Source organism: Labrus bergylta, chromosome 7 (assembly GCF_963930695.1).
Source record: "Labrus bergylta chromosome 7, fLabBer1.1, whole genome shotgun sequence".
In the NCBI taxonomy this organism is placed as follows: domain Eukaryota; kingdom Metazoa; phylum Chordata; class Actinopteri; order Labriformes; family Labridae; genus Labrus; species Labrus bergylta.
The window spans coordinates 28,317,283-28,344,092 of record NC_089201.1 but is presented as its reverse complement, the minus strand read 5'-3'; the positions used below and the strand labels follow the sequence as shown (position 1 = coordinate 28,344,092).

At 40.1% G+C, this 26,810-nt stretch overlaps 1 protein-coding gene across 3 annotated transcripts in view; it reads left to right on the top strand.

Moving 5' to 3' along the window:
• chd2 (chromodomain helicase DNA binding protein 2) overlaps positions 1-26,013 on the top strand; it is a 35,709-nt gene extending 9,696 nt beyond the window's left edge. For 2 of the 3 annotated variants that reach the window (XM_065957289.1, XM_029279261.2), the window contains 39 exons: positions 1,410-1,464; positions 2,485-4,483; positions 8,929-9,163; positions 9,927-10,013; positions 10,188-10,249; positions 10,652-10,789; positions 11,098-11,268; positions 11,410-11,549; positions 11,817-12,042; positions 12,126-12,226; positions 12,335-12,376; positions 12,491-12,669; positions 12,758-12,882; positions 13,490-13,706; positions 13,795-13,884; positions 13,971-14,161; positions 14,269-14,457; positions 14,591-14,753; positions 14,872-15,024; positions 15,690-15,761; positions 16,648-16,797; positions 18,254-18,408; positions 18,493-18,589; positions 18,690-18,782; positions 18,900-19,073; positions 19,192-19,361; positions 19,477-19,518; positions 19,635-19,774; positions 19,861-19,999; positions 20,108-20,258; positions 20,489-20,611; positions 20,742-20,861; positions 21,639-21,779; positions 21,915-22,031; positions 22,131-22,309; positions 22,393-22,492; positions 22,607-22,790; positions 23,331-23,577; positions 24,003-26,013. In XM_065957289.1, coding sequence (XP_065813361.1) covers positions 4,422-4,483; positions 8,929-9,163; positions 9,927-10,013; positions 10,188-10,249; positions 10,652-10,789; positions 11,098-11,268; positions 11,410-11,549; positions 11,817-12,042; positions 12,126-12,226; positions 12,335-12,376; positions 12,491-12,669; positions 12,758-12,882; positions 13,490-13,706; positions 13,795-13,884; positions 13,971-14,161; positions 14,269-14,457; positions 14,591-14,753; positions 14,872-15,024; positions 15,690-15,761; positions 16,648-16,797; positions 18,254-18,408; positions 18,493-18,589; positions 18,690-18,782; positions 18,900-19,073; positions 19,192-19,361; positions 19,477-19,518; positions 19,635-19,774; positions 19,861-19,999; positions 20,108-20,258; positions 20,489-20,611; positions 20,742-20,861; positions 21,639-21,779; positions 21,915-22,031; positions 22,131-22,309; positions 22,393-22,492; positions 22,607-22,790; positions 23,331-23,577; positions 24,003-24,288 — 5,451 coding nt within the window. In that variant the 5' untranslated portion in view covers positions 1,410-1,464; positions 2,485-4,421 and the 3' untranslated portion in view covers positions 24,289-26,013. The remainder of the gene's footprint in view (positions 1-1,409; positions 1,465-2,484; positions 4,484-8,928; positions 9,164-9,926; positions 10,014-10,187; positions 10,250-10,651; positions 10,790-11,097; positions 11,269-11,409; positions 11,550-11,816; positions 12,043-12,125; positions 12,227-12,334; positions 12,377-12,490; positions 12,670-12,757; positions 12,883-13,489; positions 13,707-13,794; positions 13,885-13,970; positions 14,162-14,268; positions 14,458-14,590; positions 14,754-14,871; positions 15,025-15,689; positions 15,762-16,647; positions 16,798-18,253; positions 18,409-18,492; positions 18,590-18,689; positions 18,783-18,899; positions 19,074-19,191; positions 19,362-19,476; positions 19,519-19,634; positions 19,775-19,860; positions 20,000-20,107; positions 20,259-20,488; positions 20,612-20,741; positions 20,862-21,638; positions 21,780-21,914; positions 22,032-22,130; positions 22,310-22,392; positions 22,493-22,606; positions 22,791-23,330; positions 23,578-24,002) is intronic. The other variant, XM_065957290.1, reaches the window with a different exon arrangement.
• The last annotated feature ends 797 nt before the right edge of the window (positions 26,014-26,810 follow it).

The window sequence follows — 26,810 nt, the reverse complement described above, 5'->3', positions numbered from 1 at the left end:
TGGTTTGACAACATTTACAACACTTAATTTGATAACGAGTAAGTAATAGGTAAAGTAATTAGTAAATCACAAGTTAGCAAGATGCCTGTATTGGGCAAGGATAATAGTAGGTTAATTATTGCCTATAGAGGTAACTATAACTTCATCAGTAGCCTTCATATTAGATCATATACTTTGTCTTTTGTCTTTACTGATGATTATTGGGGCTATCAACGGTAACGCACACAATTTTTTTGAAACGCATGACTCAGATCCCACTTTGTGCTTTTAAGGCGCATCGTAGCTAAGCCACCTTTATAGCTAGAGAGGAAAAGAACAACACCTCTTCGCCTTTTAATGGTTCAATTCACTTAACAGAAGTCTGGGACACCTCAGTTGTCAAGTCATTTGCAAATGTTCTGTTCCCTTCAGCTACTTTCATTTACTTTTCAATTCTCAATAAGTTCCCTTTTTCCAAGGTTACCCTTCGATCTACCACAAGTTCCTTATTTTTTATTTTTTATTTTTTTTTCAAAATATAAACAGGTTTGCATCCCAACAGGAAGTAGCCTACCCTTAGCTCAAGACAAAGACAATTCAAAATAAAAGCATAACAAAAACTATTTTAGTGGATTTGCCAACGTGATCAAAAATGCGATTGATTTTGAATAACGACATAAATTAAGAAATTCATTGCAACTTTTAAAGTCATTTTTTGACATTTCTGTTAACTTAAAATAGTACTTTCTTGATGTGATCGGGTATTGCGATGAATTAGAGATTCTACAGTTGTAGAAAGGAGTCTTTCCAACAAAAGCCCAATGTTAGAAGTCTCCCTTAAATAGCTTAAAGATTAAAAAAAAAAAAAAAAAATACAGTTTATCATAATATCATTTAAAGTACAATTTATGATTTTACAGTCAAGCGGCAAGTCTTAGTTGCTGGAAAAAATATATGTTACTCAGCGCGAGGTTTCAATTCTTTACGGAGTGATGTACATGCATGTTGCAAAAATCAGGATGCTACACTGAGCATGTACCAAAGGCATTGTTTTTTCGGCCTTGACAAGAAAAAAAAAATGGAGGCTCATACTGAGTAGTTTCTGACACAAAAAATCACGTCTTGACCAATAACCCGAAAATATTTTTATATAAGACATGCATTAAGTTGCATTTTGAGTCAGATTCCTTTTAGTAAAACCTTGATTTGTTATGTTAGTTGCTGTATCAATCCTCCAATAGACTAACAAAACACTTTTCCACCCCAACACATTTTTGGTTTGAGGCATAACTAAATGCTCCCATTAGTGTATGAAAGGGGCTTTATAAATAAAGCTTGATTGATTGGTATTATAACGTGTTTCTGTGTGGATCATATGTTTGTTTATCTGCTCATTATTCATGGTTCTTTGTCTCTTGTCTCTTTCACAGGGGATATGTGGACTGCTGGGATGGTTTTCAAGTTTGAGGAAAAGAAGACATCTCTGTAAGTTATTTACATTTAACTTGAGTTTTCTTTGTGTGCTGATTAAGTTCAATGTAATGAATAGAAATGTAACTTTTTTTTAAATACATTGAGGAAACAGCCCTGATATTTTAAGATGGTTTTGCCCAATATTTCTCTTAACATGTGCTGCTGGGACCAAGCTCTTGAGGCTAGCAAATGACCAAATGTTAGCTCGTAATGAGCATAAACGGGGGATTTTACAAAAACCCAGCCAAAACCATATCACAATTAAATTTATTTAACTGCAAGATTTTTTATTATTTTTATTTTTAAATAGTAGGTGTTTAAAATGGCCCATTGTTTTTATGGTTGTGTTAATAGTTATTGGATGCTATTACGTTGTCTATCTGCTGGTCTGTTGTGTGATTGCTTTGGTGAACCTGGTTATCATTTTCTCATTTCAAGCAATGAATCCCAACCTGCTTTCGGATTTTTAGCTTACATGCCAGTTTTTTTGGTCGGTTCAATCCTAATTATCAATATTTTTAATATTACTGCTGTTGCACAATTGTTACGTGTTTTTTTTGCTAACTCATCATACCCCTAGTGGTGAGTTAATGAACTTCTTTGCAAATTGTTGAAGCCCTTAGTCAACTCAAAGCTGAAAACTTTGACCTCAGCAAACAATATCAGTCGAGACCCGTACTGTAAACTGAAAGACCTTTCCTTTAAGAAGGATAGCTTGTTGTAATACTCACTGAGTGACTTTGATATAACAGCCTAATGCTGAATTAGTAAAGCCCTCCTTTAGTTTATGTCAGTATGATGACTTGTTATATCAATTTACAAGCCTAGCAACTTTGTTACAACCAAAGTCTCACAAAATGTTTGTAATGAGAAAAACGCCTGCATGCTGCAGTGCTAGCTAACGCAACTGGTTGCTAGCCATTCATTTGTCAGTCAAATATTTTAGCATCTTAAACTACTGGAAAGTGAACTATTACTTTTTTCAGTTGCATTGTGGGCTTACAACTTTTCCTTCTTTTTTATCCTATCAAGACCCCATTCAACTGGATAATGCTGAAGTGGAGACAGCGTTGTTTAACGTGAAGATGGCAAGTGATTTGGCTTTTAGCCAAATTTTAACAAGATGAAACCGTTTTCTGAATGGACTTTGACGTTTGGATTTTTATTTTTTACGACAACACAGACTCTGGAAGACCGTCGCGAACTGTTTAATGGACTTTTTTCAAAATAACTTATTGTTTTTGGGAATCACAAAATCAGCCATTGTACATTTGATATTCAGATGTTGTTGTTTTTTTTTTAAATAAAAGTATATGTCCTGGTAATTTTTCTTGACTTTGTTTTATTAGCTAAACCAGATACCATCAATAGCTATTCAGCGTTTTGGGTGACGTTGTAGCCCATTTAGCTTGGCCGTTGGTTAACATGTCTTAGCTACTTCGTCAACGTCTTGTTTTTCTTTGCACTAGCTTTGTTACGAATCAAATTGTTGCTCCATTCATTTTAAATTAGCGTCATTGCTTAAGTTTAGTACCGTGTCAACGAATCTCCTAAAACAATTTTTTGGGTATTGCATTACAAATGAAATATTAGGTTGACAAAGGGGACGCTGCTAATTAAAATACATGCGTCTGCTTCAATCACTTCTTAATTTAATTACCACAGCAGTCAATGAATTCAGTTAATTTCTGGTATTGCATTGCAATGCATTGCAAGTAGGTTAAAAAGTTTTCAGCCTGATCAGAAATGGTTTCCAAAGGCTCTCTAAAATGGCTCCTTACTGTCCTTCTTCCTGTCTGAGCAGGAAGTGATGAAACTGGTGCATTAAAAAAAAATAATTCACAGCCTCTAAATATCCTTACCTTTTTTATGAAGTGGGAAGAAAAGGTTTTAACTTCTGGCTTGCATCCTAGGGTTGAAAATATATTTAAAAAAAATTATATTAGCAACATTTAAACAGAAATAAAAAGGGGGTGGGACTTAAAAACATCACCTGAGTGCTGAGTAAATGGAAATAACGTCAATCAAAGGCAAAGCTTTCAGAGCTAGGGAAGGAGCTGTAGATGGCGGCCGAGCCTTGGGAAGGGTGCCATAGGCTTTCGTCAGACCGTTTCTCTTGCTTGTTTTTCGACCGAAACCGCGCGACTTTTATCCAGATTAAGTCCCGTGGCTTTACGATCGCTGTTTCGACGGAAATTTAGCCGTTTTTTTGTGTCGTTTTCGGGCTTTTCTGTTCTGTGTCGGAGCCGTCTGAGCTGTGGGAGTGCTCGTCGTTGTTTTCCATGCAGAGCTCCGGCAGCCATGGCGCGCCTCCATTTTTAGTGAGCAGCTCGGCTCTGTGTCGCTCTGAGTCTGACACTATATGAAGACTTTGAAGGCCTGCAAGCTTCTTTTTGAAAAAAGCCTCTTTTTTTTTTTAATTTATATATATAAGTTATGATTGTTGCAGTTGATTCTTTTTATTCGATTCGGATAAAAAAAAAAAATCCCCCGACAAAGAGAACTGCGAATCTAATAGTTCATTTATAGGTTACCACCTTTTCTGCACAATGAATTGTTGTGTTTACAAAGTGTGGTGAATTATTTACTGATTTTTTTTTTCATCTTCAAATCTTATTTTTCTTATCCTACTTGTGATGACGCAGTTAGAATTAATGGCATGCGGCTTCATCCGTGGACTATATTGAAATACATGTGTCGGATATTTACCTTTATTGTAGAAGCACCTGTCATTGTTCTAAACCCCCTTTTTCTTTTCTTTTTTTTTTTTTAAATCATCGATGTAAATAATGACACTTAAGTCTTTGGATTTAATGCCTTTTTCTCCACTCGTGTCGCATCGCCTGGGTTTTAACTGCCACCTGAGCAAAGGGGATCTTATGGGACTTGCATGATAGTTCATGCCTCTAACTTTTTGACAGTAAATACCAGGGCAATAGATCATCCTGCAAAGTTGTCTGGATACTACCATGATGAAGAATAAAAGTAAAAAACAAGAGGATGAAGGATCGACTCAGAGCAACGCATCAAGGTATGATCCCTTCTCTTTTTTTCCATTTACCTTTTTTCTTTATGTGTTTTGTTTACACTGTCAAGCATGGTTGACCACCTGTTTATACATTTGCTTCGTGGATTTGACTGAAGTGCACCACTGTCACGGATGACCTTGCTATTGTTTAATAGCCACACCCTGATTTCCCTACCATTTCTTACATTGAATCCTGAGGTGTCAGGCCTGTGTTAAAGACATCACAGCCCACAATATGAACGTTTTACACTCATTTCTTCTTTGTTTTGTTGCAAAATCGTTTGTCTAAAATGTCTAATGCTCCATCACTATAAAGTAAAATGACCTTGTCTTACTAGTTGGTGCTGCAATGCACCATTTGATCAACCTTAGCTTGTATTTATTTCCAAAACAAACGTTGTTTGCATGTTATTTCTGCACAGTTTTGCAGCTTTTCCAGATTATCTTGATAGTATTTATTATACTCTGTCCAGAGTCCTTTGACGTGATCACACTACAACAAAAAAAACATTTTTGTTTCAACATGCAACCTTCTTTTTTAGACTTATAATCATAGTTTAAAAGTTATATTATTTGCAAAAGTCCATTTTCTATATGCATTGCATTTCTGCTTTTTAATTTAATTCACTTTGAAGATTTGCATTATAAATACTTTTGTCTTGTGTAAGGAAATTATAAACTACTTTGAAACTATTTTTGATGTTATGCCAGTGTTTACATGCTTTTTGTCTTTTACCCTGTTCACCTCAAACTTATATTTCTTTAAAGGGGAAGTTTATTCTCAACCTTTTCAGACTCTAACTGAACATTTGTCCAGAATGGTGATTTTCTGTTATTATTTTGAATATTTTTTTTATCTAAAGGAAGATATTTTACTGGATTAATTTCACATAAATTGTCATGCATTTTAAGCATATAGCTTTAAGAGGCACTCAATAGATAAATGTATTTAAGCTTTATGTATTCATTAATGTGTTGATTAAATTATCTATTTTAAACTTGTCTGATTTTAAAAAGTCATTTTCCTTTTTATATTTGGATTAATCTGTATTCCTTGTCAGGTCGAGAAGGTGTGTGGGAGTCTTGACACACGTGTGAAAGTTTGGCACTGTTGTTACTTTTTCTTTTTATGTTTTAAACTTAAAGTGTGTACATGTCATCCTGAGGTGTCTGAACCTTTGAAAACAGCATCTTTAAACAAGTGTAAACACCACACGACTTGATCAATAAAGGTGGCTTTAAAAACAAGCACTAGGTGATTTTGCATGTTGTCGAAAAACAAAGCAGCAATTAAGAGAAAAGACAAAAGTGGCTCGCCTTTATTTTGAAAATACTTTTGTGTTTATTGCACAAAGTTGATGTAAAAACTATCTGAGAGAGAAATGAAATCTCCATGCACTCAAAGCAAATAATGCATCTGAATCACTGCTGTGTTTTTCAGTAGATTGAAGGTTGTATGATAAATGCATTCTCACTGCTTTTTACTAAATGCACACTGCAGCAGGTTACATCACACTTGTAGTTTCTCTGAGAATTTGTGGCAGCCATTTTAGTCTTTTTTTCAGCTGTGAGTTAAATATGTCCTCTGCTCCTGGTGACAGCCTAACTTTTCCTGTTGGTAGAGAACTACAGGGGGGGGGGGGGGGCATGCAGAGAAACACAATGACTGACCTAAAGTGTGGGGCTTTAATGGTATGTAACATCTTACCATAAAGTTCTCTATACATACTCTCCAGAGTCACAAAATGGCTCTTGCTTTGTGTGCCTAGCTTGAATCACTTATCTGTATTAAAACTCTGCTTAGAGAACTACACGGAGGAGGAACAGGAAGAGTTCAGAGACATGGAGGCCTACAACGCCCCGCTTCTATAGGCTTAGAGTGCCACCTAGCAACGAGCCAACCAATGATAATTGAAGGATTCGTTCGATGTCCCGCCCACTTTTGACCTCACTTAAAGCGGAAGGAGCCTTTGCACTTCCGAGTCTGCTTAAAGTACAGGCTGTGAAATCTAGTAACCAATGAGATGTTGTTATTTTAACAGCAGTTCAGAGTATGTAGAACCTCTAATAGATAAAATTACTAATAAGTCTGTGAATTCAGTCTTTTTTTTTGAAGAGCACTGTCTCTCCAGGCAGTCCATGTAAGGCAGTGATTTGCGGGGTGAGTTTTAAGAGGTGAATTGTGGAGGGCACAGCGCCCCCATGTGTCCACATGAGGTACTGCATGCAGAGAAGTCCAGACTGTAGTGGTCAACTCGCCAAGCTACAATTTTCCCACCAATGAACCCCCCCATAAGGCAGACATGCTGACATCATCCCACAATATCAGCAGAGATCTATTGCATATAACTATAACAATTTAATTCATTGAAATATAAATAGAACCTTGGTTTCAAAACATTTAATGCTTCTTTTGTGCATTTACACTGAATCATTGTTATTGTTTTTTTTATTTATTTTTACTTGAACAACACATTGTGCTTTATTTTACTAACCAGCAGTGTTTCCCCCTGTATGCGTCTTAGCAGCTGCGGTGTGCCTCCTAGTCCTGCATGAAATGATATGCAGGACTCGTTGGCAAATAAATAATATTTGAGATAAAGACAATCTGTAAAAAGTATGACAATCACCCAGATCTGATCAACTAAAGAGGAAGATGACTAAGATGTATAATGGCACTAGAAAGCCTGAATGTGAGACTATTCTTATTAGTCTGTTTGCTTCATAGGAAGGGCTTCTTCTTTTTTTTTTCTTTTTTTTTTTAAGATTGGCAGTGATGAGAACAATAAATCGACAAAACAAACTTTCCCTAAAGCACTGATATCTGTATTCAACAGTGCAGCATCAGTGCTGTTAGGTCAGAGGAAGTGTAGTAGCCTTTACTTGCTCTCATACTCTGATGAGTGAAACCCCTTGCATGCTGAGGGGGTCAAACACTGGTTAAAAGGAAAAGAAGCCTAATGCTCCTTTACAATAATTCACTAGGCTACATGTTTACAATGGAGCAGACAGACATATGACCTTATGAAACATTTAAGATTTGTTTGAGGGAATAGTGGCATTATGTAATTTGGGCTTTTACAGCCAAAACATTTCTCTGGGGGTGCATGCCCCCCGGACTCCCCAGGCAGGCTACTTCAGATCTTGAGGAAAGCCCTGGTATTGTTGTTTTTACTGTATTTTATTTTAACTTTGTTTAATCTCTTAAAGTGAGGTTTTGAGATAAGCCTTCATGGGTTTCTCCCTCACCTGCACATGTTTTATTTTTTATTTGTTTTAATTTTCTGTTTGACTCTTCTTTCAAAAAAATGTGCAAATAAACTAAACTGAGCTAAGATGCATGGGGTTGGAGGCACAGATCTTTGGGATTTCACTGATTTTGTTTTGTAATTTTACTGTATTGGGTGGTTGTTGCTGGTTGACTATTCTGTTCATTAAATGTTAATAATTCTTTAAAAAAATCGATGTTTCTTTAATTGCACGTAACTGAAACATTCATCTTCACCTCCGCTGCTACAACTCCATCCCGGGGGAAACACTGAACCAAGGATATGTTAAAATAATCCTTTCTTCTTTTTGTTTTCTTTAAAGAAATACATCTTTTACCAATTTGTCTTGTATCATCTTTTTCCCTTTTAGAGATACTGAATGCTTTCACCACTCAGGCCTCTAACAATCCCCTTTGTGTGGAACAAAACAAACCAGATGATTAATACAGAAAAAAGAGGGTCACAGTAGACGCTTCCTGTGGTGTGTTTGGTGTTGTGGTTAAGTTGCTGTATTGTTGTTTGTACTGCGATGTTATTGTATGTTGTTGTTTTGGAGATCGTGAATAGCTGCTGCTATGGAAAAGCTAATAGGGATCTAAATAAAAAACAAACAAACAGCTTTATTGGAAAGTATCAGAAGCGGGCGGAAAAGGAGTAGAACCATTACCAAAGGATCTGGACTCTATGATGAATATAGATACTTCTATATTATTTTAGATTCTTATTTCTAGCTGATAAAGTTACTAAGAGATAAACCTGTGCAGTGAAACTTGGGTTTAAGATATTTCATAATCATACTCGTACAGGTTTTAGTTATCGTACAGCTGTACTTAAATCTGACCTTTGATTAAAGGACGATTAACGTGGTTGCTGACTTTAGGTCAGCTTTGTTAAAACTGTTATTTTGGCCGTGAAAGAAGATTGGGGCTTTCCAGAATGACTGAGAGGATTTGTTTGCCTTGGTGAGAATCCGGTTATTATGAACCTCTTAGCAGAAAAAGGCGCACACACCATTATGTAATAAAGTTTAGGTTTCCTGTTGGCCATGAGTCAGAACTTTCTCTCACCATCAAGCTCATGCTCTTGCACAATTTCCCTGTTAGAGAGTGTGCAGTTAAAAGTTTAACACTAGTTTAACACTTGCTTTGCAAAAATCTGAACATGTTCTTGTTCCTGTAGCAATTCAGCCTCAGAGGAGTCCAACCGCTCTGCGTCAGAGTCGGGAAGTCAGTCAGAGAGCGAGCATGGCAGTGAGAGGAGGAGACCCCAACACTCGGAGTCGAACAGCTCGTCGGAGTCAGAGAGTCACTCCGGGTCAGGGAGCGAGTCCGCCGGATCCAAATCCCAGCAAAACGCAGAAGAAGTCAAAGACAAGCCGGTGGGAAAGAAGGAGCGTCTGGCAGATGTCAAGAAGGTAAAAGTTCAACGAACTTCAGAAAGGACACTGAGACCTGCTGTGACAACGCACTGTTTCCAAAGCAGATTAAGATGTCTTCCTGTCCTCCAACAATTGTGATTGAGTTAACCGTGTTTGTGTAATTGAGACTCTTGATGTGATTATGGAGATTTGACATGCAGGACACTTTTAGTTGCAGCCTAATTTAAAAAGTCTTACAGTGGCATTGTCTTTTTTTTTATCTGAGTTGGACCAAAGCAATGTCCCTGCACCATGTGCTTTCTTTACTGTTAGAAGGAACACGAGGGGTCGACATTATAAATGGTCAAAATGTATACACAGAAAGGTAATTGCGCACACTAGAGAACACTTGGATAAACTGTATACCAGCACCTTTAATCCAAGATTAGACTTAGACTTTCTTTATTGTCATTCCAACTTGTACTTTACAGTGCGGATAAGAATGAATTTTTTTTACATTTGACTTGTTAGTGCAGGATAAAAACAGCAGCAAGTATTTACATAGAAAGATAAGGTGCAGATATAAATAGATATAAAAAGAAAAGATGAAACAAACATGATTTAAAAAACAGTTAGTTCCTTTCTATCTACCAAGATAAGATGACTAATAAAACATGTAAGAACCAAAAAGTAACTGTCCTGTGGTCATATTCTTAAAAACAAGAGCTCTGACGTTCAATAAGAAAATGGAAGTGGACCAGGTTATATTAGTGTTAAGAGTATCGTTGGCTCAGTGATAGCAGATGCTCTCTGTTCACAGATGTGGGATGAACATCCAGATGTGTACGGAGTCAGGAGGTCCAATCGCAGCAGACAGGAGCCTGCTCGTCTAAACATCGGCGCTGGGGTAAGCTGCCTCGACAAACACAAACTAACGCTTCAGCATGGTCTCCCTCTGCGCCGTTATCTTGTGTTGTCGTCAGCTCTTGTAAACGAGCCAATCGTGCCACCTAGTGGATGTTTCACAGAAATGCTAAGACTGTTCTGTGTCGCTGATGTGCTGCCTGTATTTACATGACAGGGCAGCAGTGAGTCTGAGAGTGAAAGTCCAAAGAGGAAAACATCACGAGCTAAGAAAAAAGAGTAAGATCATTTGTATTATTATCACTTCATTGTTTTGTTTTTCCAACACCACATTCTTTCAGTTCAGCCATACTGAGACACTTTAACTGAACTCTTTTTTTTTGTAGCTGCACTTTTATTTAGTTCATGAGTTTGTCCTTCACTGTGTTTCCAGTGTGTGTTCATATTGTGCTCCTCATAATTTATTTATGGAATGGGTATCTGTTTGCTCCCAGTGGCGCTCCTTCAGTTCTAGCCTGACAGGTGATGTCCTGCATTCACTCTTAAATTTGATTGGCCGGGTCAGTGGCTTATCCCTGAACAAATTACCCTATGGCCAATATTTTTTTTGATTTACATTTAGAAGTGGTTATAGCAACGATGGGCCTTGAGGGTGAACTTGTGGCATTTCTTTGTTATAAGAAATATCTGGAAAGATGATGACTCAAATGATGAAGAGGAGGAGGAGGAGGAGGAGGAGGAGGAGGAGAAGGCGTCCGACAGTTCGGACAGTGAGCAGGAAGAGAAAAAAGTTAGATCCAGACGACTTCCTGCTAGAAGGTAAGAGTGTAGTGAAGCCTGGCCAATCAGACAGCTACCCAGCAGTCATCTCTTTATCATTCTGTATTGTGTGAGCTGTCGTTTGATTACATGTTTGTGTTCTTTAATGTGGTTTTGAAGTGTAAACCTAAATGTTTCATTATCTGAAAGTGAAGTCTAAAATAATCTAATAGTTTCTCATTTGAAATCCTGAAACTACATAGAAATCATTTTGAACTTGAACTCCCTCTTGACATTGATCCTGACTCCATACGAAGTCTAAAGTTGCTATTGTTTTGTTTTTTGTGCTTTAACTGTTTGTTTTTCAGACCTCAGGCCAAATCTGCAGCCAAAAAGCAGCTGTCTCAAAAAGGAAGGAAGTCGAGGAAACAGGAGTCGTCTGCTGAGGACGATGACGAAGACGACGACGACGATGAAGATGACGAGGATGACACTTCAAAGAGACAGACACGGGGAAGGGGTGCAACTAAAGTCAAGAGGTGCGTTACTGAACCCAACGTGTTCGATTTACCCATCGCATCGATTAAAAACACAGAGACGTGAAGTTTGGTTTAGTGAGTGTTAAAGGTGTTGTTTTGGTACATCTGCTGTATCCAACGTATTCCTTTGTGTGTTTACAGCTACAAAGAGGACCAACATGACTTCGAGACCGACTCTGACGACTTGATTGAAATGACCGGGGACGCTTGTGAGGAGCAGCAGGATGACGACAGCGAGACCATTGAAAGAGTCATGGACACCAGGACGGCAAGGAAAGGAGGTGAGGAGACATTCACAGCCGTCAGAGAATTCAAGCGACTTTTTTTAACAATCTTTTTTACCAAACAATAACGATCTTGTGATTCAAGAGGAGATTTTTTTTGTATCTACTGAGTTTGCTGCAAGTCTCTTATCTTAAATTGCAAGTTTGAATGACAATAAAGAAAGTCTAAGTCTAAATTGAACAAAGACTATTTACCATTTTTGGTTATAAAACATTTGTATTTGGCCATTTTTTTCAAAAAGTGTTTTCATCGCTTTCTTGTAGCCACCGGGGCTTCCACCACTGTGTATGCCGTGGAGGAAAATGGAGACCCCAGCCAAGGCTTTGACCCCGAGAACGAAGAAGGGGAAACTCAGTATCTGATCAAGTGGAAGGGCTGGTCCTACATCCACAACACGTGGGAGAGCATGGACTCTCTGACGCAGCAGAAGGTCAAGGGAATCAAGAGACTGGACAACTACAAAAAGAAAAGTGAAGAGCTCAATTCATGGTAAAAAAAGTTCGTCTTCACATTAACTTTATGTTGATTGTGCGTCTTAAGGAATCTTCACTTTGCTTTGTCCTTGTTTGTAGGCTGAGGAGGGCGTCCCCTGAGGACATCGAGTTTCACAACTGCCAACAGGAGCTCACTTCCGATTTGAAAAAGCAGTTTCAGTTTGTTGAGCGTGTGATCGGTAAGAATTCAGCATCAGCTGTGTTTGCTTTTGTCTGGAAGAGCTGCAGATAATCTCTTGATAATCCACGACTTCTCGTTTCATTAAAGTGAATTTTATTGTCAACAGCGACAAAATCAGGAAAAACTCCAGGATCCTCCGACTTCCCCTGTGAGTCTTTTTAAATGTTTCTCATAGTTTTTCTGTGGTTTGCTTTCTGTTTCATATTTTTTAAAGTGTTTTAAATCCTGTGCGTTCATTTTTTTTAATCTTCTTTTTAAACAGCGCACAGTCACAAAGCACCGCCCTCCAATGAGCCGGAGTATCTATGCAAGTGGATGGGCTTACCTTATTCAGAGTGCAGCTGGGAAGATGGAGCTTTGGTGAAGAAGAAGTTTCAGCAGTGGGTCGACGGCTTCCTGAGCCGGAGCACCTGTAAGACCGTCCCCTCCAAAGACTGCAAGGTACGAGCCGTATCACACGTGCCCAGCTGAGCACTTCAAACGATTGTATGTCTTTACGCTCATCATCGTCTATATATTATATTTCCAGGTGTTGAAGCAAAGGCCGAGGTTTGTCGCTCTGAAAAAACAGCCGTCGTACATCGGAGATGAGAACCTACAGCTTCGAGATTATCAGCTGGATGGCTTGAACTGGTTGGCACACTCCTGGTGCAGGTGATGAACACGTTTTATTTTGAAGGATGACCTCATTTTGAAAAATATTGTCTGAAATATTTGGGTGATTTTTTACTAAAGGGTTAAACCGTGCTTTATTCTTATCCTTTGTTGGGTGGGCGTTGTCGCTGCTGTATAAATTCAATGATGAAATCGCGAAACAGACTGTGGATTAAAACACGGTTTAATCGGCCGAGGTCAGACAGTTATAACAGAACACAAATTTAACAATCGACAAAGTACTGACAAAGTTTCTATGTTGACAGACTTGCTTATATTCTGCTAGAAGGTACATCCTAAAAATTCTTGGCTACTTTGGTACATCTCTAAAAGGCAAGAAAGAAGACATCAGCTTGACTCTTAAATATCAGACGTATACATTTCTTCAGTCTCAGAGTCACATTTCCTTCTCTGCTCACGACAGACACTTCTCTCCAAATATAACTCTGCTGCTATGAGTCTCTGACACATATGTATTACAGCTTCACAAACCTAGAAGAAGAATTACTCTGAGATGTTTGACACAATTTAAAGATATATCCACAAAATTATCAAGATGAATGAATTCATGAAAATACGCACTAACATCCTCCTTCTTCTTCTTCAGGTGTAACAGTGTCATCCTGGCCGATGAGATGGGGCTCGGAAAGACCATCCAGACCATCTCCTTCCTGTCGTACCTCTTTCACCAGCATCAGCTGTACGGGCCCTTCCTCCTGGTGGTGCCTCTGTCCACGCTGACCTCCTGGCAGAGGGAGTGCGAGACGTGGGCTCCGGACATGAACGTGGTCGTCTACCTCGGCGACGTCATGAGCAGGAAGACGGTAGGTTTTAGCGTCTCACCGTCTGGTGGTCGTGTCATCAGAGCTGTCGTCATAAACGTCTCATCCTGCTTCTTCTTTTTTATTATAGATCCGAGACTACGAGTGGGTGAACCATCAAACCAAAAGAATCCGCTTCAACGCATTATTAACCACTTATGAGATTCTTCTTAAAGACAAGGTATGCTGAACTAACAGGATTTATGTACAGTAATGTTGCATGGTGAGAATCAAACCCTCAGTTTGACTCTTTATATTCGTCTGCAGGGAGTTCTTGGGAACATCAACTGGGCGTTCATGGGCGTGGATGAAGCTCACAGGCTGAAGAACGATGACTCCCTCCTCTACAAAACCCTCATGGAGTTCAGGTCCAACCACCGGCTCCTCATTACCGGCACTCCGCTGCAGAACTCGCTCAAAGAGCTCTGGTCACTGTTGCACTTCCTCATGCCTGACAAGTACGGCCCCTTGTTCAATATCACGGCGCCAAAAACAAAAGCAGGGAAAATGTCAGCTCCGGCCCCGGACATGAGTGACATTTGCTATCTGTGTTCTTGCACTGCAGGTTTGACTCTTGGGAGGATTTTGAGGATGAACACGGCAAAGCGAAAGATAACGGTTATCAGAGTCTGCACAAAGTCCTTGAGCCCTTCCTCCTACGCCGTGTCAAGAAAGACGTGGAGAAATCTCTCCCCGCCAAGGTGGAGCAGATCCTCCGCGTCGACATGTCTGCACATCAAAAACAGTTTTACAAGTACGGCTGGATTTCTGTCTCTTGTAACCTATTTATTACATCAGGCTCTCACATTAAAAACCTTTAGCTACAGAAGCTGCTTTTCTCCTCTTCATTAACTGGACTTTTTTTTTGTTCCCTCAAATATTTCCAGGTGGATTTTAACGAGGAATTACAAAGCTCTTTCCAAAGGCACCCGAGGCAGCTCCTCCGGCTTCCTCAACATCGTTATGGAGCTGAAGAAGTGCTGCAACCACAGTTTCCTCATCAAGCAGCCCGAAGACGTGGAATGTGAAACACAACAGGAACACCTGCAGGTGAGAGTCCTCACGAGTCCTCTTTAGCTCGCAGTCACACCTGGGGATAGGAAGCTAGCTTGTGACTTCACAAACGGATGTAATGCATATTTATTTCCCTGTCGTTTTAATATTTCAGGGTCTTGTGAGGGGCAGCGGGAAACTTGTGCTGCTGGATAAGCTGCTGACCAGACTCCGAGAGAGAGGGAACAGGGTCCTGATTTTCTCCCAGATGGTCAGGATGTTGGACATTCTGGCCGAGTACTTGGCCAAGAGGCGCTACCAATTCCAGGTTAGATTTGCATATTGTCAAGGCGTGTGGTCGAGGAGCTTTTGGCCGCCGCGCTGAGCAGGAATTTAGTTTGAACAAACAAGGAAAACATGTTTGTGCTGGCCTTAAAGCTAGGCTGTACTTACCAAATCCTGGGTGCAGAAAAGTGTTTATTTTGACCATGACATCATTTCTGTATCATGCATACAGTGCTGTCTCCATGTCAGTTTGAATTCTCTTTAAACCTCCATAAGGTCTCACTTATATTTTCTGACCAGCTGCATTACTAATGTCTCCTGTAAGAGTGTCTATAGTGACTGTTTATGCTGACAGACTTCAGTTTCTTTGTGTTGTCAAGGCCTTGTGACGGGGTAGTGTTTGCTGGGTTGTGCTGGAACAAGGATTAGATGTCAGTGTTGTGGTAAACACACTCTGCCAGGCTGAGAGTTCATGTGGTTATTTATATCAACATAGGTATTTCTTTCCTGAAGGCCTCCGTCGAACTCTTTCAAGTCACTCCACTTGGTTGATTATTTCTGACTTGGTCGTTGTTTTAGACTGTTGTGATCGATCTGAGCATATGGAGTGTGTACGCTGGCATGTCGAGGTTATTGCTGGCGGCTTCCCAGGAGGAAATATTCAAAGGTTAATTCTCTTCCTTGTTCGCCTCTCTCTCTCCCCTCCAGCGGCTGGACGGTTCCATAAAGGGAGAAATCCGAAAGCAAGCACTTGACCACTTCAATGCAGAAGGCTCCGAGGTGTGTATGTGCAACACTCAATGTTGTTAAAGAGTAGGAGATCGTGGGTCTGAAGACCTAGTTTGGTATTTTTAAATTTTGCCGGTTAAAGTGATAGCTGTTGTGTTGGGGGGGGTTAATTAAACACAAAAAAAACAACTAAGCATACATAAGTAGCATGTACACAAAATAAGGGCTGGTTCACAAATGTTATTATTAAAAAAGTTTATTTAAAAAAAAAAAAAGCAGTCCAAGCTAAATCTGTTTTGGGAATAATTGTGTTAGTATGTTTTCTGCTGACTTTATTTGAGAGCAGTATCCTGTGAAGGCTAAACTTAACAACTGGACAAAAGTCTGTGTATTAGTTAAATCTTATTCATGATTATCATATGGGTTTTATTCTTCCTATTGATGATTAAGACATATTTACAAATGGGTTTTTTTTAAAGACCTATTTTTATGCCTTTTTGTGCCTTTATTTGAGAGATAGGACAGAAAAGATAAAGTTTATTGATCCCCCATAGGGGAAATTTTTGCATTACAGCAGCTGAAGAAAACAGGAATATAATTATTAAAAATAAAAATAGAAGTTAAAAATCAAACATATGTACATCAGTTAAGAGTTATTGTTGTTATAAAAACACACAGTGTGTAGCATTATTGAAATGAGTCATGAAGTGGATAGAGTTGGAAAGCAGGGAGAAATGACATGCGGGAAAGAAGCCACAGGTCGGATTTGAACCTGGGCCGCCCGCTTGGAAGACTACAGCCTCCATACATGGGGCGCGCACACTAACCACTGCGCCACCAGCGCCCCACAAATGTTTTTTTTTTTTCTTCTTTTTTTTTTGTGCTGACCTGTGTTGACCGTTGACACCTTACATTAACAGTCTCATCTGTCTTCTAGGACTTCTGCTTCCTGTTGTCCACCAGAGCCGGAGGTCTGGGGATTAACTTGGCCTCAGCCGACACAGTCGTCATCTTCGACTCGGACTGGAACCCTCAAAACGACCTGCAGGCACAAGCCAGAGCTCACAGGATCGGTCAGAAGAAACAGGTAATCTACGCTTCAAGTTGACGTCTTTTCACTGTGGAACCTCGTTCAGAAGGTCAGAGGTAGAGGAGTCCTGGGGGGACAGGACTCATTGTGGGTCCAGATGGAGGCCAATTTTTTTGATCCCTTATATTTATAAAACAATTTAATAGGATAAAACACATGGATCAGTGCTTCACTGTCTTCAGTACGCTTTTAGCATGGAAAGACTGTATTAGGACACTTGGTTTCACTAACTATACTTCTGTGTTCTCCTATCCATCAAAATCCTGATTTGAAAAAACATTTAACATCAATTAATATAAGTAAATGGACAAGTTTCGGCATAAAACAATTTACAACTTACAACCAAAATCATTCATTGACTTAAAAACTGAAGATGGCGTCCCAAACACACATTTTAAAATATCTAGAGGTTCGTTGTTGGATCACTAATCAAAGAAAAAAAGTTACGCTTTGGATTATCAGAAATGGAAGATACATTAATTTCCTCAATAACAATTAAAGGTAAAATTAGCGAAGTATATGGTATCCTATCTACAACGGGTCATTCATGTTTTCTAACTTTATTAAATATCTGGGAAAAGGACCTAGGGTTGTTTTTAAATTAAAATATTTGGTCAAACATTTGTGAAAGAATACATTTCCCATATACAAGTAACAAAATCAAGGAAGCTAATTTAAAGTTCATTCATAAATTCTATCTCACCAATAAAGATGCATAAAATCTCCGAAGATAACTATGAAGTAAAAATGAAGATGGAACATTTTTGCACATGTTTTGGTGATGTGCTGAAGGACTTCTGGAAGTCTATTCATTCTTTTACTAAATCTGTTTTGGAAATGGAATTTGATTTAAACCCTTGTCTGTATTTATAAAATGACTCCCCAGATTTTCAGTTGGATAGGAAAAAAATGCAGAGTATTAATAATTACAACATATTTTGCCAAGAAATGTATATTACTTTTTTGGAAAAATGAATCTCCGCCAACCTTGTTGTTGTTTTTGGATCAACTGTCACAATTCTTACCGTTAGAGAAACTAACTTTGGAAAAATGTAACCGTGGCCATATTTTTCAGGACTTTTGGCTTCCATTGATCTGTTGCTTGGAGGAATTTTCTAAAGGTTGTCAACAATGATAAATGCGATGATGCTATAATGTTATGATATCTAATTATTATTATTATTATCTTTTGTTTTTGTCTCGTCTTATTATTTTTACTATTATTATGAAGAGTATTATTAGTATTACTGTTAGGATTGTTTTTCTTGTTTTTGCTTTGTTTTTCTGTGTATGCATGGAGGCCTATGTATGCAGACATGCATGTATGTATATGTATGTGTTGATGTTGGTGGAGGGAAGGGATATACTGACATTCTGTGTACAGTTTGTTGATGGTTGTATACCCATCCCAAAAAAGAAGGTCAAAGGTTACAATCTCATTTCACCCTCATAGGTGAATATTTATCGACTGGTCACTAAAGGAACGGTGGAGGAGGACATAATCGAGAGGGCGAAGAAGAAGATGGTTCTGGACCATCTCGTCATTCAGAGGATGGACACCACGGGTCGAACTGTACTGGACAGCAACTCAACTCAAGGAAGCACAAAGTAAGAAAAATTAGATTTACAGGTTTGTGATTATTAAGTGTTACACATGCTGGAAGTAAAAGTTTCCCTTTTTATTGTCGATAGTTCAAACCCATTTAATAAAGAGGAGCTGACTGCCATCCTCAAGTTTGGTGCAGAGGAACTTTTCAAAGAAGCAGAAGGAGAGGAGTCTGAACCTCAGGTATTTACAGTGATTAGAATCTGATAGTTATCTTCAGCGCATCTACAGTACGTGTGACGTGTTTTTAAAATGAATCCCACTTTTGATTTTGCTTCTGTAGGAGATGGACATCGACGAGATCCTCAGGTTGGCTGAAACGAGGGAAAGTGACCAGGGCTCGAGCGCTACAGATGAACTTCTATCTCAGTTTAAGGTACCTGCCACTCATACATGTTTTGTACTGCTGCATGATTTTATAGTAGCTTTAAACCTACTCTACTTCCTGTTCATGAGGTCTTTTAACTCTCTCCTTGTCCCGATACTTCTGCAGGTTGCTAATTTCTCAAGCATGGAGGAAAGCACGCCAGACTTCGAGGGGAAGGCCATAAGGGAATGGGACGATATCATCCCCGAAGAGCAGCGGCGCAAAATCGAGGAGGAGGAGAAGCAGCGGGAGATGGAGGACATCTTTATGCTGCCCCGAAGCAGGAGCTCGAACAAGAGGGTGAGCGGAGGATTTAAGATCAAAATCGGAGACTTTTTTTTTTGATCACAAAAGTTCACACTGAAGCATTTCAGCATTGCGGGGTTAAGACATTGTTCTTGTTCCTCTTGTCTTTCAGGCTCAGGCTAACGATAGCGACAGCGACGTTGGCTCCAAGCTGAAGAATCGCTCCTCGGGCTCCGAGAGCGAGACCGATGACAGTGATGACGACAAGAAGCCAAAGAAGAGAGGCAGACCCAGAGCTCGCAAAAACAACGTGGAGGGTTTCACTGACGCAGAGATTCGCAGGTTAGTCTTTCCTGACTGATTTTATTTTTGAATGTTTGTTTTTTTTATATTTAACCCGTGTGTTTTTTTTATTCTTAACCCGTTTAACATTTGTTTGTTTTCATATCACTGACAGGTTCATCAAGGCTTACAAGAAGTTTGGATCTCCTCTTGAAAGGTAAACATGTTGTTAACTGATTTTAGAAATGATCAGTGTGTTTGCATCATTTTTTATTAGATTAGCATCAGGAAACTAAGCACTAAAGTCCTCTTCTCTTTCTTCTTATCTGTCAGGTTGGAGGCCATCGCCCGAGACTCGGAGCTGGTTGATAAGTCCATAGCCGACCTGAAGAGACTCGGTGAACTGATCCACACGAGCTGTGTCACTGCGGTGCAGGAGCACGAGGAACACTTGAAAGAGAACCCAGTTGAAGGTTTGATGATTCTGCCTTTTTTCAGAGTTCTTTGAAAATTAGATCGTTTTTCTAAGGTCTGAAATAATGCTTAGTTTCTGTTCCAGCCAAAGGTCCTGGGAAGCGGAGAGGGATAAACATCAAGATCTCAGGAGTGCAAGTCAACGCCAAAACCATCATCCAGCATGAGGAGGAGTTTGAGCCTCTGCACAAAGCGGTGCCCTCCAATCCTGAGGAGAGGAACACGTAAGATAAAAACTACAAATATGAGATGGGCCTTTGTACTTTGAGATGTGTGGAAAAGTAGATATCATGTGTTTCAGAAAGAATCTTACCAGTCTCTGTTGACCACAGGTTCAAGCTCACATGCAGGGTCAAGGTGGCCCACTTTGATGTGGATTGGGATCTGCAGGAAGACGTACAGCTCCTGCTCGGGATCTACGAGCACGGCTTCGGCAACTGGGATCTGATCAAGACCGACCCTGACCTTAAACTGGCTGATAAGGCAAATATTTTTATTCTATCTTAAGCACCAAGTTGGAAATGGTTCTTTATATAGAGATGAAAAATGAAGAAGAGGTTAAGAGAAAAAAACTGCTTCGATCAAATTTCTCTGTTAAGGAAGCTTTTAAAAATCACATTTTTTAAGTCAAGGATTTTGTAACAAATTTGTGAAAATGCGTTTTAATGAAGCATTAGATCATGTTGAAACATCAGTCTTACTTTTGGTCACAGATTCTCCCCGATGATCCGAGCAAGAAGCCTCAAAGCAAGCAATTACAAGCGAGAGCCGAGTACCTCCTCAAGCTGCTGAAAAAAGAGCAAGACAACACGGACGTGTCTAAAACCGGGGAGGAGGTAAGACGCTTTCTAACGCAGAGTGACTCCTCTTTCATGTTTCCACCACAACAAGTTTCCCTTTGATATGCACCACTCCTCTTACTGACAACAACAACAACACAACTCATCCGTTATGTGCCTCCTAAAGGTCAAAGTGAGGAAGAGGAAGCCTCGGGTGAAAAAGGAGAAGATCCTCAAGGACGAGCAGGGCAACGATATCTCCTCCCCTCGTCTGTCCGACAACCCGTCAGAGGAGGGCGAGGTCAAGGTGAGCCATGACATCATAACTCAAGTTACACTCTCTAGTCTGCATGGCTTTCTTCTGCGTGTAGTATACATGATGGCTGTGTTTTTTTTGTTTGCACAAGTTCATGCATGTGTCATATATGTGAATATTGGGGTGAGTGACTCTCCACATGTTACTGCTGTTTATTGAGAGACGCTTGTAATTAAATGAAATGTCCCACACCTGAACCTGAGCACACACAGTAGATGGAGCTTTGTCTATTTCTTTGATTTGATTTGTTTGAGAACACACTTAAAGGTTCATAGGGGCCGAAACGCTGTGATTTTTCTAATAAATTGGCGATACTTTGTTAGAGTAGTGTAGAGGATTTTTTCTTTTCAAGTAATAGTTTTTTGTCCTACGCACCTACCTTATGAGATCGTTGGATGTGCACCTCCTTCAAAAATTCCTTTTAATAAAAAATGTGATATTACTGCAAACTTTGTCCTAAATGTCTTTGCTGCTCTGTTTTATAATATGGCACTGAGAATATAGTCACAGTTACTTCTGGAGTTCTAAATGCGTGCATGTTTTTTTTAATTGTCGTGGTACTACATCAGTCAGTAGATAAAATACAGTTATAAACAGAGCCCTGCAGACATGAGAGGAAAGAGGAACTACTGCAATACCTTCAAAATAAAGTTAAATGAAGCTTTTGTTTCTTACTTAAGCAAAGAAACAATTTTCTTTTTTTTTGATGCACACTTATCTCTCTTTTTTGAAAGAAGACTTTCTTTTTTTTGTCTTGTGTTTGAGCAGGATGACGGAGCAGAGAAGTCCCCCGCCAAGAAAAGACAAAAGAAAAAGGATAACAAAGAGAACAAAGAAAAACATGGAACTCCTAAGAAGGAGAAGGACGGGGACAAAGACAAAAAGGGGGCCAAGCCAAGGAAAGAAAAGGTATGACAGCAGAGGATGCTGGTTTTATTTTGGCATTATGATGATTTTACCAGTCCCCGCCCTGTGATTGATCTATTTCAGATGTTACTGGTGGATATGTGTTGATTATGTTAATAGAAAATATTTTCCTCTCAGGCGAAAGGAACCAAAGGGAAGAAGACTCAAGGTCCGGTTCACATTACAGCCGGGTCTGATCCAGTCCCCATTGAAGGAAAGGATGACGATGAACTGGACCAGGAGACTTTCAGTATTGTGAGTTTGATGAGAAATGTGTTGAGGGGCTGCTGCGTACATGTTGTAGTGTTGCTTTACAATGATGTAATCAAAATGTGTGTGTGTGTGTGTGTGTAGTGTAAGGAGCGCATGAGGCCGGTGAAGAAGGCCCTGAAGCAGCTGGATAAACCAGACGAGGGTCTGTCTGACCAGGAGCAGCTCCAGCACACTCGCACATGCTTACTGAAGATCGGAGACAGAATCACAGAGTGCCTTAAAGCCTACAGCGACCCCGAACATGTGAAAATATGGCGAAGGTAAGCCGATCACATGTCGAATCTGATCACAATGCTGACCTGTTGAACTCCTCTAAGCATTACTTTCTGTTTTGTTTCTGCAGAAACCTGTGGATTTTTGTATCCAAGTTTACAGAGTTCGGTGCGAGGAAGCTTCACAAACTTTACAAAATGGCACAAAAGAAGCGTTCACATGAGGAAGAGGCAAGTTGTTGTTTTTTTTAACTTTTAGCTGTTTTATCATTTGTTTGGAAGTGAACACCATCTTTTCTACATTACCATGAGTAACATCCCTTTAACATTTCCACGGGGTAACAGAAGAAGAGGGAGGATCCGGCAGGAAGGACGAAGTCTTTCAGACCGGAGGCGTCTGGTTCCAGTCGAGACTCCACGGGTACTCAGCCTAACTCCAAAGCTGCGTCTCACACATCTCAGTCCGGCCCCCATGGACACCACAGAGAGGCGTACAACTCCGCTAACAAACGGCACTTTGCCAATGATGGTACATGTGAAAATCAATCAATCAATCAATCAATTTTATTTGTATAGCGTCAACTCATAACAATTGTTATCTTGAGACACTTTAAAAAAAGACGATAAAAGACCATACTCATTGTTATGTTACAAAAAGCAGGTAAAAGACCTTACTTATTGCTATATTACAAAGACCCGGCCTATCCATCATGAGCACTTTAGCAAAGCAGCAAAAGTTACAGTGGTGAGAAAAAAACTTAGTAAGTCAGAAATCTTCGGCTGGATCCCCGGCTCATGATGAAACAGCCTTCACAGGCCTAGACTGCGCCGGGTTTGGAAGGGGATAGGGGGAGAGATGGGATAAGATGCAGGAAGAGGGATAGGGAGCAAGGGGGTGATGGGAGGTGGATTTCTCTCTGTTTGCAGCCTTTGTACCAACCTAACAGGAGCAAGATATCTCAGCCTTTCTCAATATGCTGAATATTTTTTTTAATTGGTGTAACTTGTTGGATGAGGCAGAGCTCAGGTGCGTTTCTTTTTCACGATCTTTTCCACTTTTCTTTTTCAGAAAGGGGAGACTGGCAGAGGGACCGTAAATATAATTACCCAGGTAACAGCAACCAGTCATGGCAGGGAGACCGACATCATCCCTACGACCAACATCGCTACAAGGATCACTATGGCGACAGACGTTCCCATGGAGACTCTTACCGCAGCTCAGGCAATTACCGCAACAACAGCTCCCCTCGGAAACGGCCGTACGATCAGTACGGCAGTGACCGGGACCACAGGGGCAACCGACCCTATTACGACAGGTGAGAGATACCTGCACCTTTTTTTTTTTTTTTTTTTGCAAGATTAGATCGAGAGTTTTGTTTCTAAGTTTAATGTCATGACCAAACAGTGTGGGTTAAATGAAAAGTAGTTGTGGAGCCAAAGGGCAGTGGGTTTATATTCTGCAAAAAAGGATTCATTACTTAAATGTGAAGGAAACTTGCAAATTAAGTTATGCTCATTTTATTATTTGAACATTTGTGAGTTTATAATTTCTTGAGTATATACTGTGTATTTTTCATGGTTCAACTTTTACACTTTCATGTATTTCCAGAGTTTTTTCTCTTGTGTATTTCAGCACCTCCGCCTGCCTTTTGTCATTTTTTGTTAGAAATACAATAACCTTACAGCATTCAAACGATGTAACACAATGGCTTTAATAAATGCTACAAATTTTGGTTTTCAGGCACCCGGACCCCAAGAGAAGACGTTCTGATGAGTTCCGCCCCAACTACCACCAGGGCCGAGAGGGTTCTCAGCAGGACTTCAGGAGGATGCCAGAGCACAGGCCAGCGGGTCCACCTGCTCCAGATAACTACAGCAGACCCTTCCATCCTGACAAACCTCCCCCTCCGCTGGACCCTCGCTCCCCACAGGCTCAGAAGTCTCCCCAGGACTCCCGCTCTCCGCCTGAGAGGCCCTCGGAGCCGAGCGCAGCCGCAGATCCGAACTGGAATAATAAGAAAACATAAAAGTATGACAGTGCTGGCCTAGAAACTACCCTGGGTATTTTGTATCCAGCTTCAAAGCAGCACGCTGCTGAAGGACAAGTTTGGACTCGCCAATCATAAGCTCACAGGTGGACAGGGAATCAATGTGAACCCTCTTTTTCCAGCAAAAATAGTTTGCTCTTCTCCTCTCAGTGACTGTCTGTGAATGATGAGGTTCATGTAGGAAGTGTTTCCTCCTGTCGTCTTCACGATGTACAACTAAGCTGGCATCTTTATTTAAATGACTTGACTCTGTTGGTCACACTTGACTATGACTGAATGGATCGCTGACGGATGCTTAGTCCCATGGACTATTATCTAAAGAGGGTTTAGGATACACGAACTGAGGACTGATCTCAATCCTAAAAGTGCCTGAAGGTTTTTGGCCTTTGTGAATGAATAATGTACGGGATTCATCCCAAAAGGAAGCACGACATGGACATTCATTATGTGTGTGTGTTTAGCTTTAAGTCTTGCAAACGATGTCATTGCAAAAGGAATGTGTATTATGTTATCATCTGCACCTTCAAGATGTTCACCTTGAACATGTAGCTGAACTGAATCATGGAGTTGCACCATGCAAGGGGGGGGGGGGGGTGATGATGGGACAGTCTGACATTTGAATGATCAATCAAGCAAGTATCTGTCCTCCAGACACTTGATGGGAAGTTTGTGGAGGTTTTTTTTTTATAGCAAATTCATATTTCTTATGTACAAATACTAGTTCTGTAAATGAGTAGCCACATAAATCATTGCAACCCTTCTATCTCTTTTCACTTTAACCACTTTCCCTCTCGGTAGGCCCAATGAAATGAAGCTCTGTAAGCAGTATTTATTGCGACAAACTCGTGCAAAGGTTCTTAACACTAACACTGACTTCTAACAATCCTTTATATTTGCCTTTCAGTATTACAATGGTTAACGATGGTACTTCAGTGTAGATTCTATAATTCACCGCTCTCTTCACCTACTGTACACGACTACTTTCATGTGTATGAAGTATCCAACATGGTCTTTCCAACTTTTATGGTTGTGGTTTGGATGCACAGACTGCTGCTGGTAGGATGTGATAGAATTATCGAGATGTTGCTGACGACATTTCAATTAGCTTCGTTCACTCTTTTTTCCCCCTGTGCCAAATCAAGTCCCGCTCTGGCCCCTCAATTATTTTCTTCTTCTAAATTTGTTTTTGTAATGCTTCTCCATTTGTGCCTTATTTATGTGTGTATCATCATGTGTGTTGATTCATAGACAATACCGGGGTCTAACACGGGCAGGATGTGGAGTATTACAGTCAGATTTTGTGTCCGCTGAATGACTGACGACGGGTGAAGGGACCATGTATTATGGTAACCATGATGTGATTTTTGGAAAAGGGTTTGATGATTTGAGGGGAAAAACAAAGGTTGAACACACAGACTGTGTGTGTCTGTGTGTGTCTGTGTGTGTCTGTGTGTGTCTGTGTGTGTCTGTGTGTGTGTGTGTGTGTCTGTGTGTCTGTGTGTGTGTGTGTTCGTCCTGGGCACTTAACCCACTTGTTACAGTGAACAGCCAGCACATCTCTTCTTCCACGTCAAGCTAAAGTTCCTGTATCATATGTTCTTTAAGAAAAGTCTAAATAATTTATATTTGTGACAGAACCACTCTTCATGAGAAATGTGCTGTACATATGTTTGAACATATGTAATAAACTTTGTTACACTATGAGAGTTTGTCTTCTTGTATGAACTCACTTCTGATCTCCATCATTCTGTGGTAAAGCTTTCAACTCTCGTTTGTTTCATCAAAATTATACATCCAATTACATCATAGTCCTGCAATCAATACAACTAATGCAACTCTCTACTGGCAGGTCTTCCTACATGCACTATCAAAACTCTGCAGATGATACAAAATGCAGCAGCACGACTGGTCTTCAACCTTCCTACAAGAGCATGTCACCCCGCTGTTCATCTCCTTACACTGGCTCCCAGTTACTGCTCACATCAAATTTAAAACTCTGCTGCTCGCTTACAAAACAGCAACAAAAACGTCTCCTCCTTACTTTAACTCTCTGATCCAGGTCTACACTCCCTCCTGCCCACTACGCTCTGCCAATGAAAGGCGTCTGATCCAACCTTCACAACAGGGTCCTAAGACACTGACAAGACTCTTCTCCTCTGTCGCCCCCCGGTGGTGGAATGAACTTCCAAACTCCATTGGATCTGCAGAGTCCCTCTGCACCTTTAAGAAAAAGCTAAAGACCCAGCTCTTTCATGAATACCTACTAACTTAATGATGATGGTCTCCATATTATTGATGATGATGATGGTAATGACGATGGTTTTTGTTTGATAACGACGACTTATAAGATGGTTTCTATACTGATTAGAGCTCTCAAGAACTGCCCTCAATGTTGTGCTTTGCCTCTGGTCACTTCCTGTCAGCACCTGTGTGTCCAATCAGACTCAAAGCTGATCGTTTGCTCTTACTGACATTGTTCCCTTTTTTCTAGATCCTTGCTT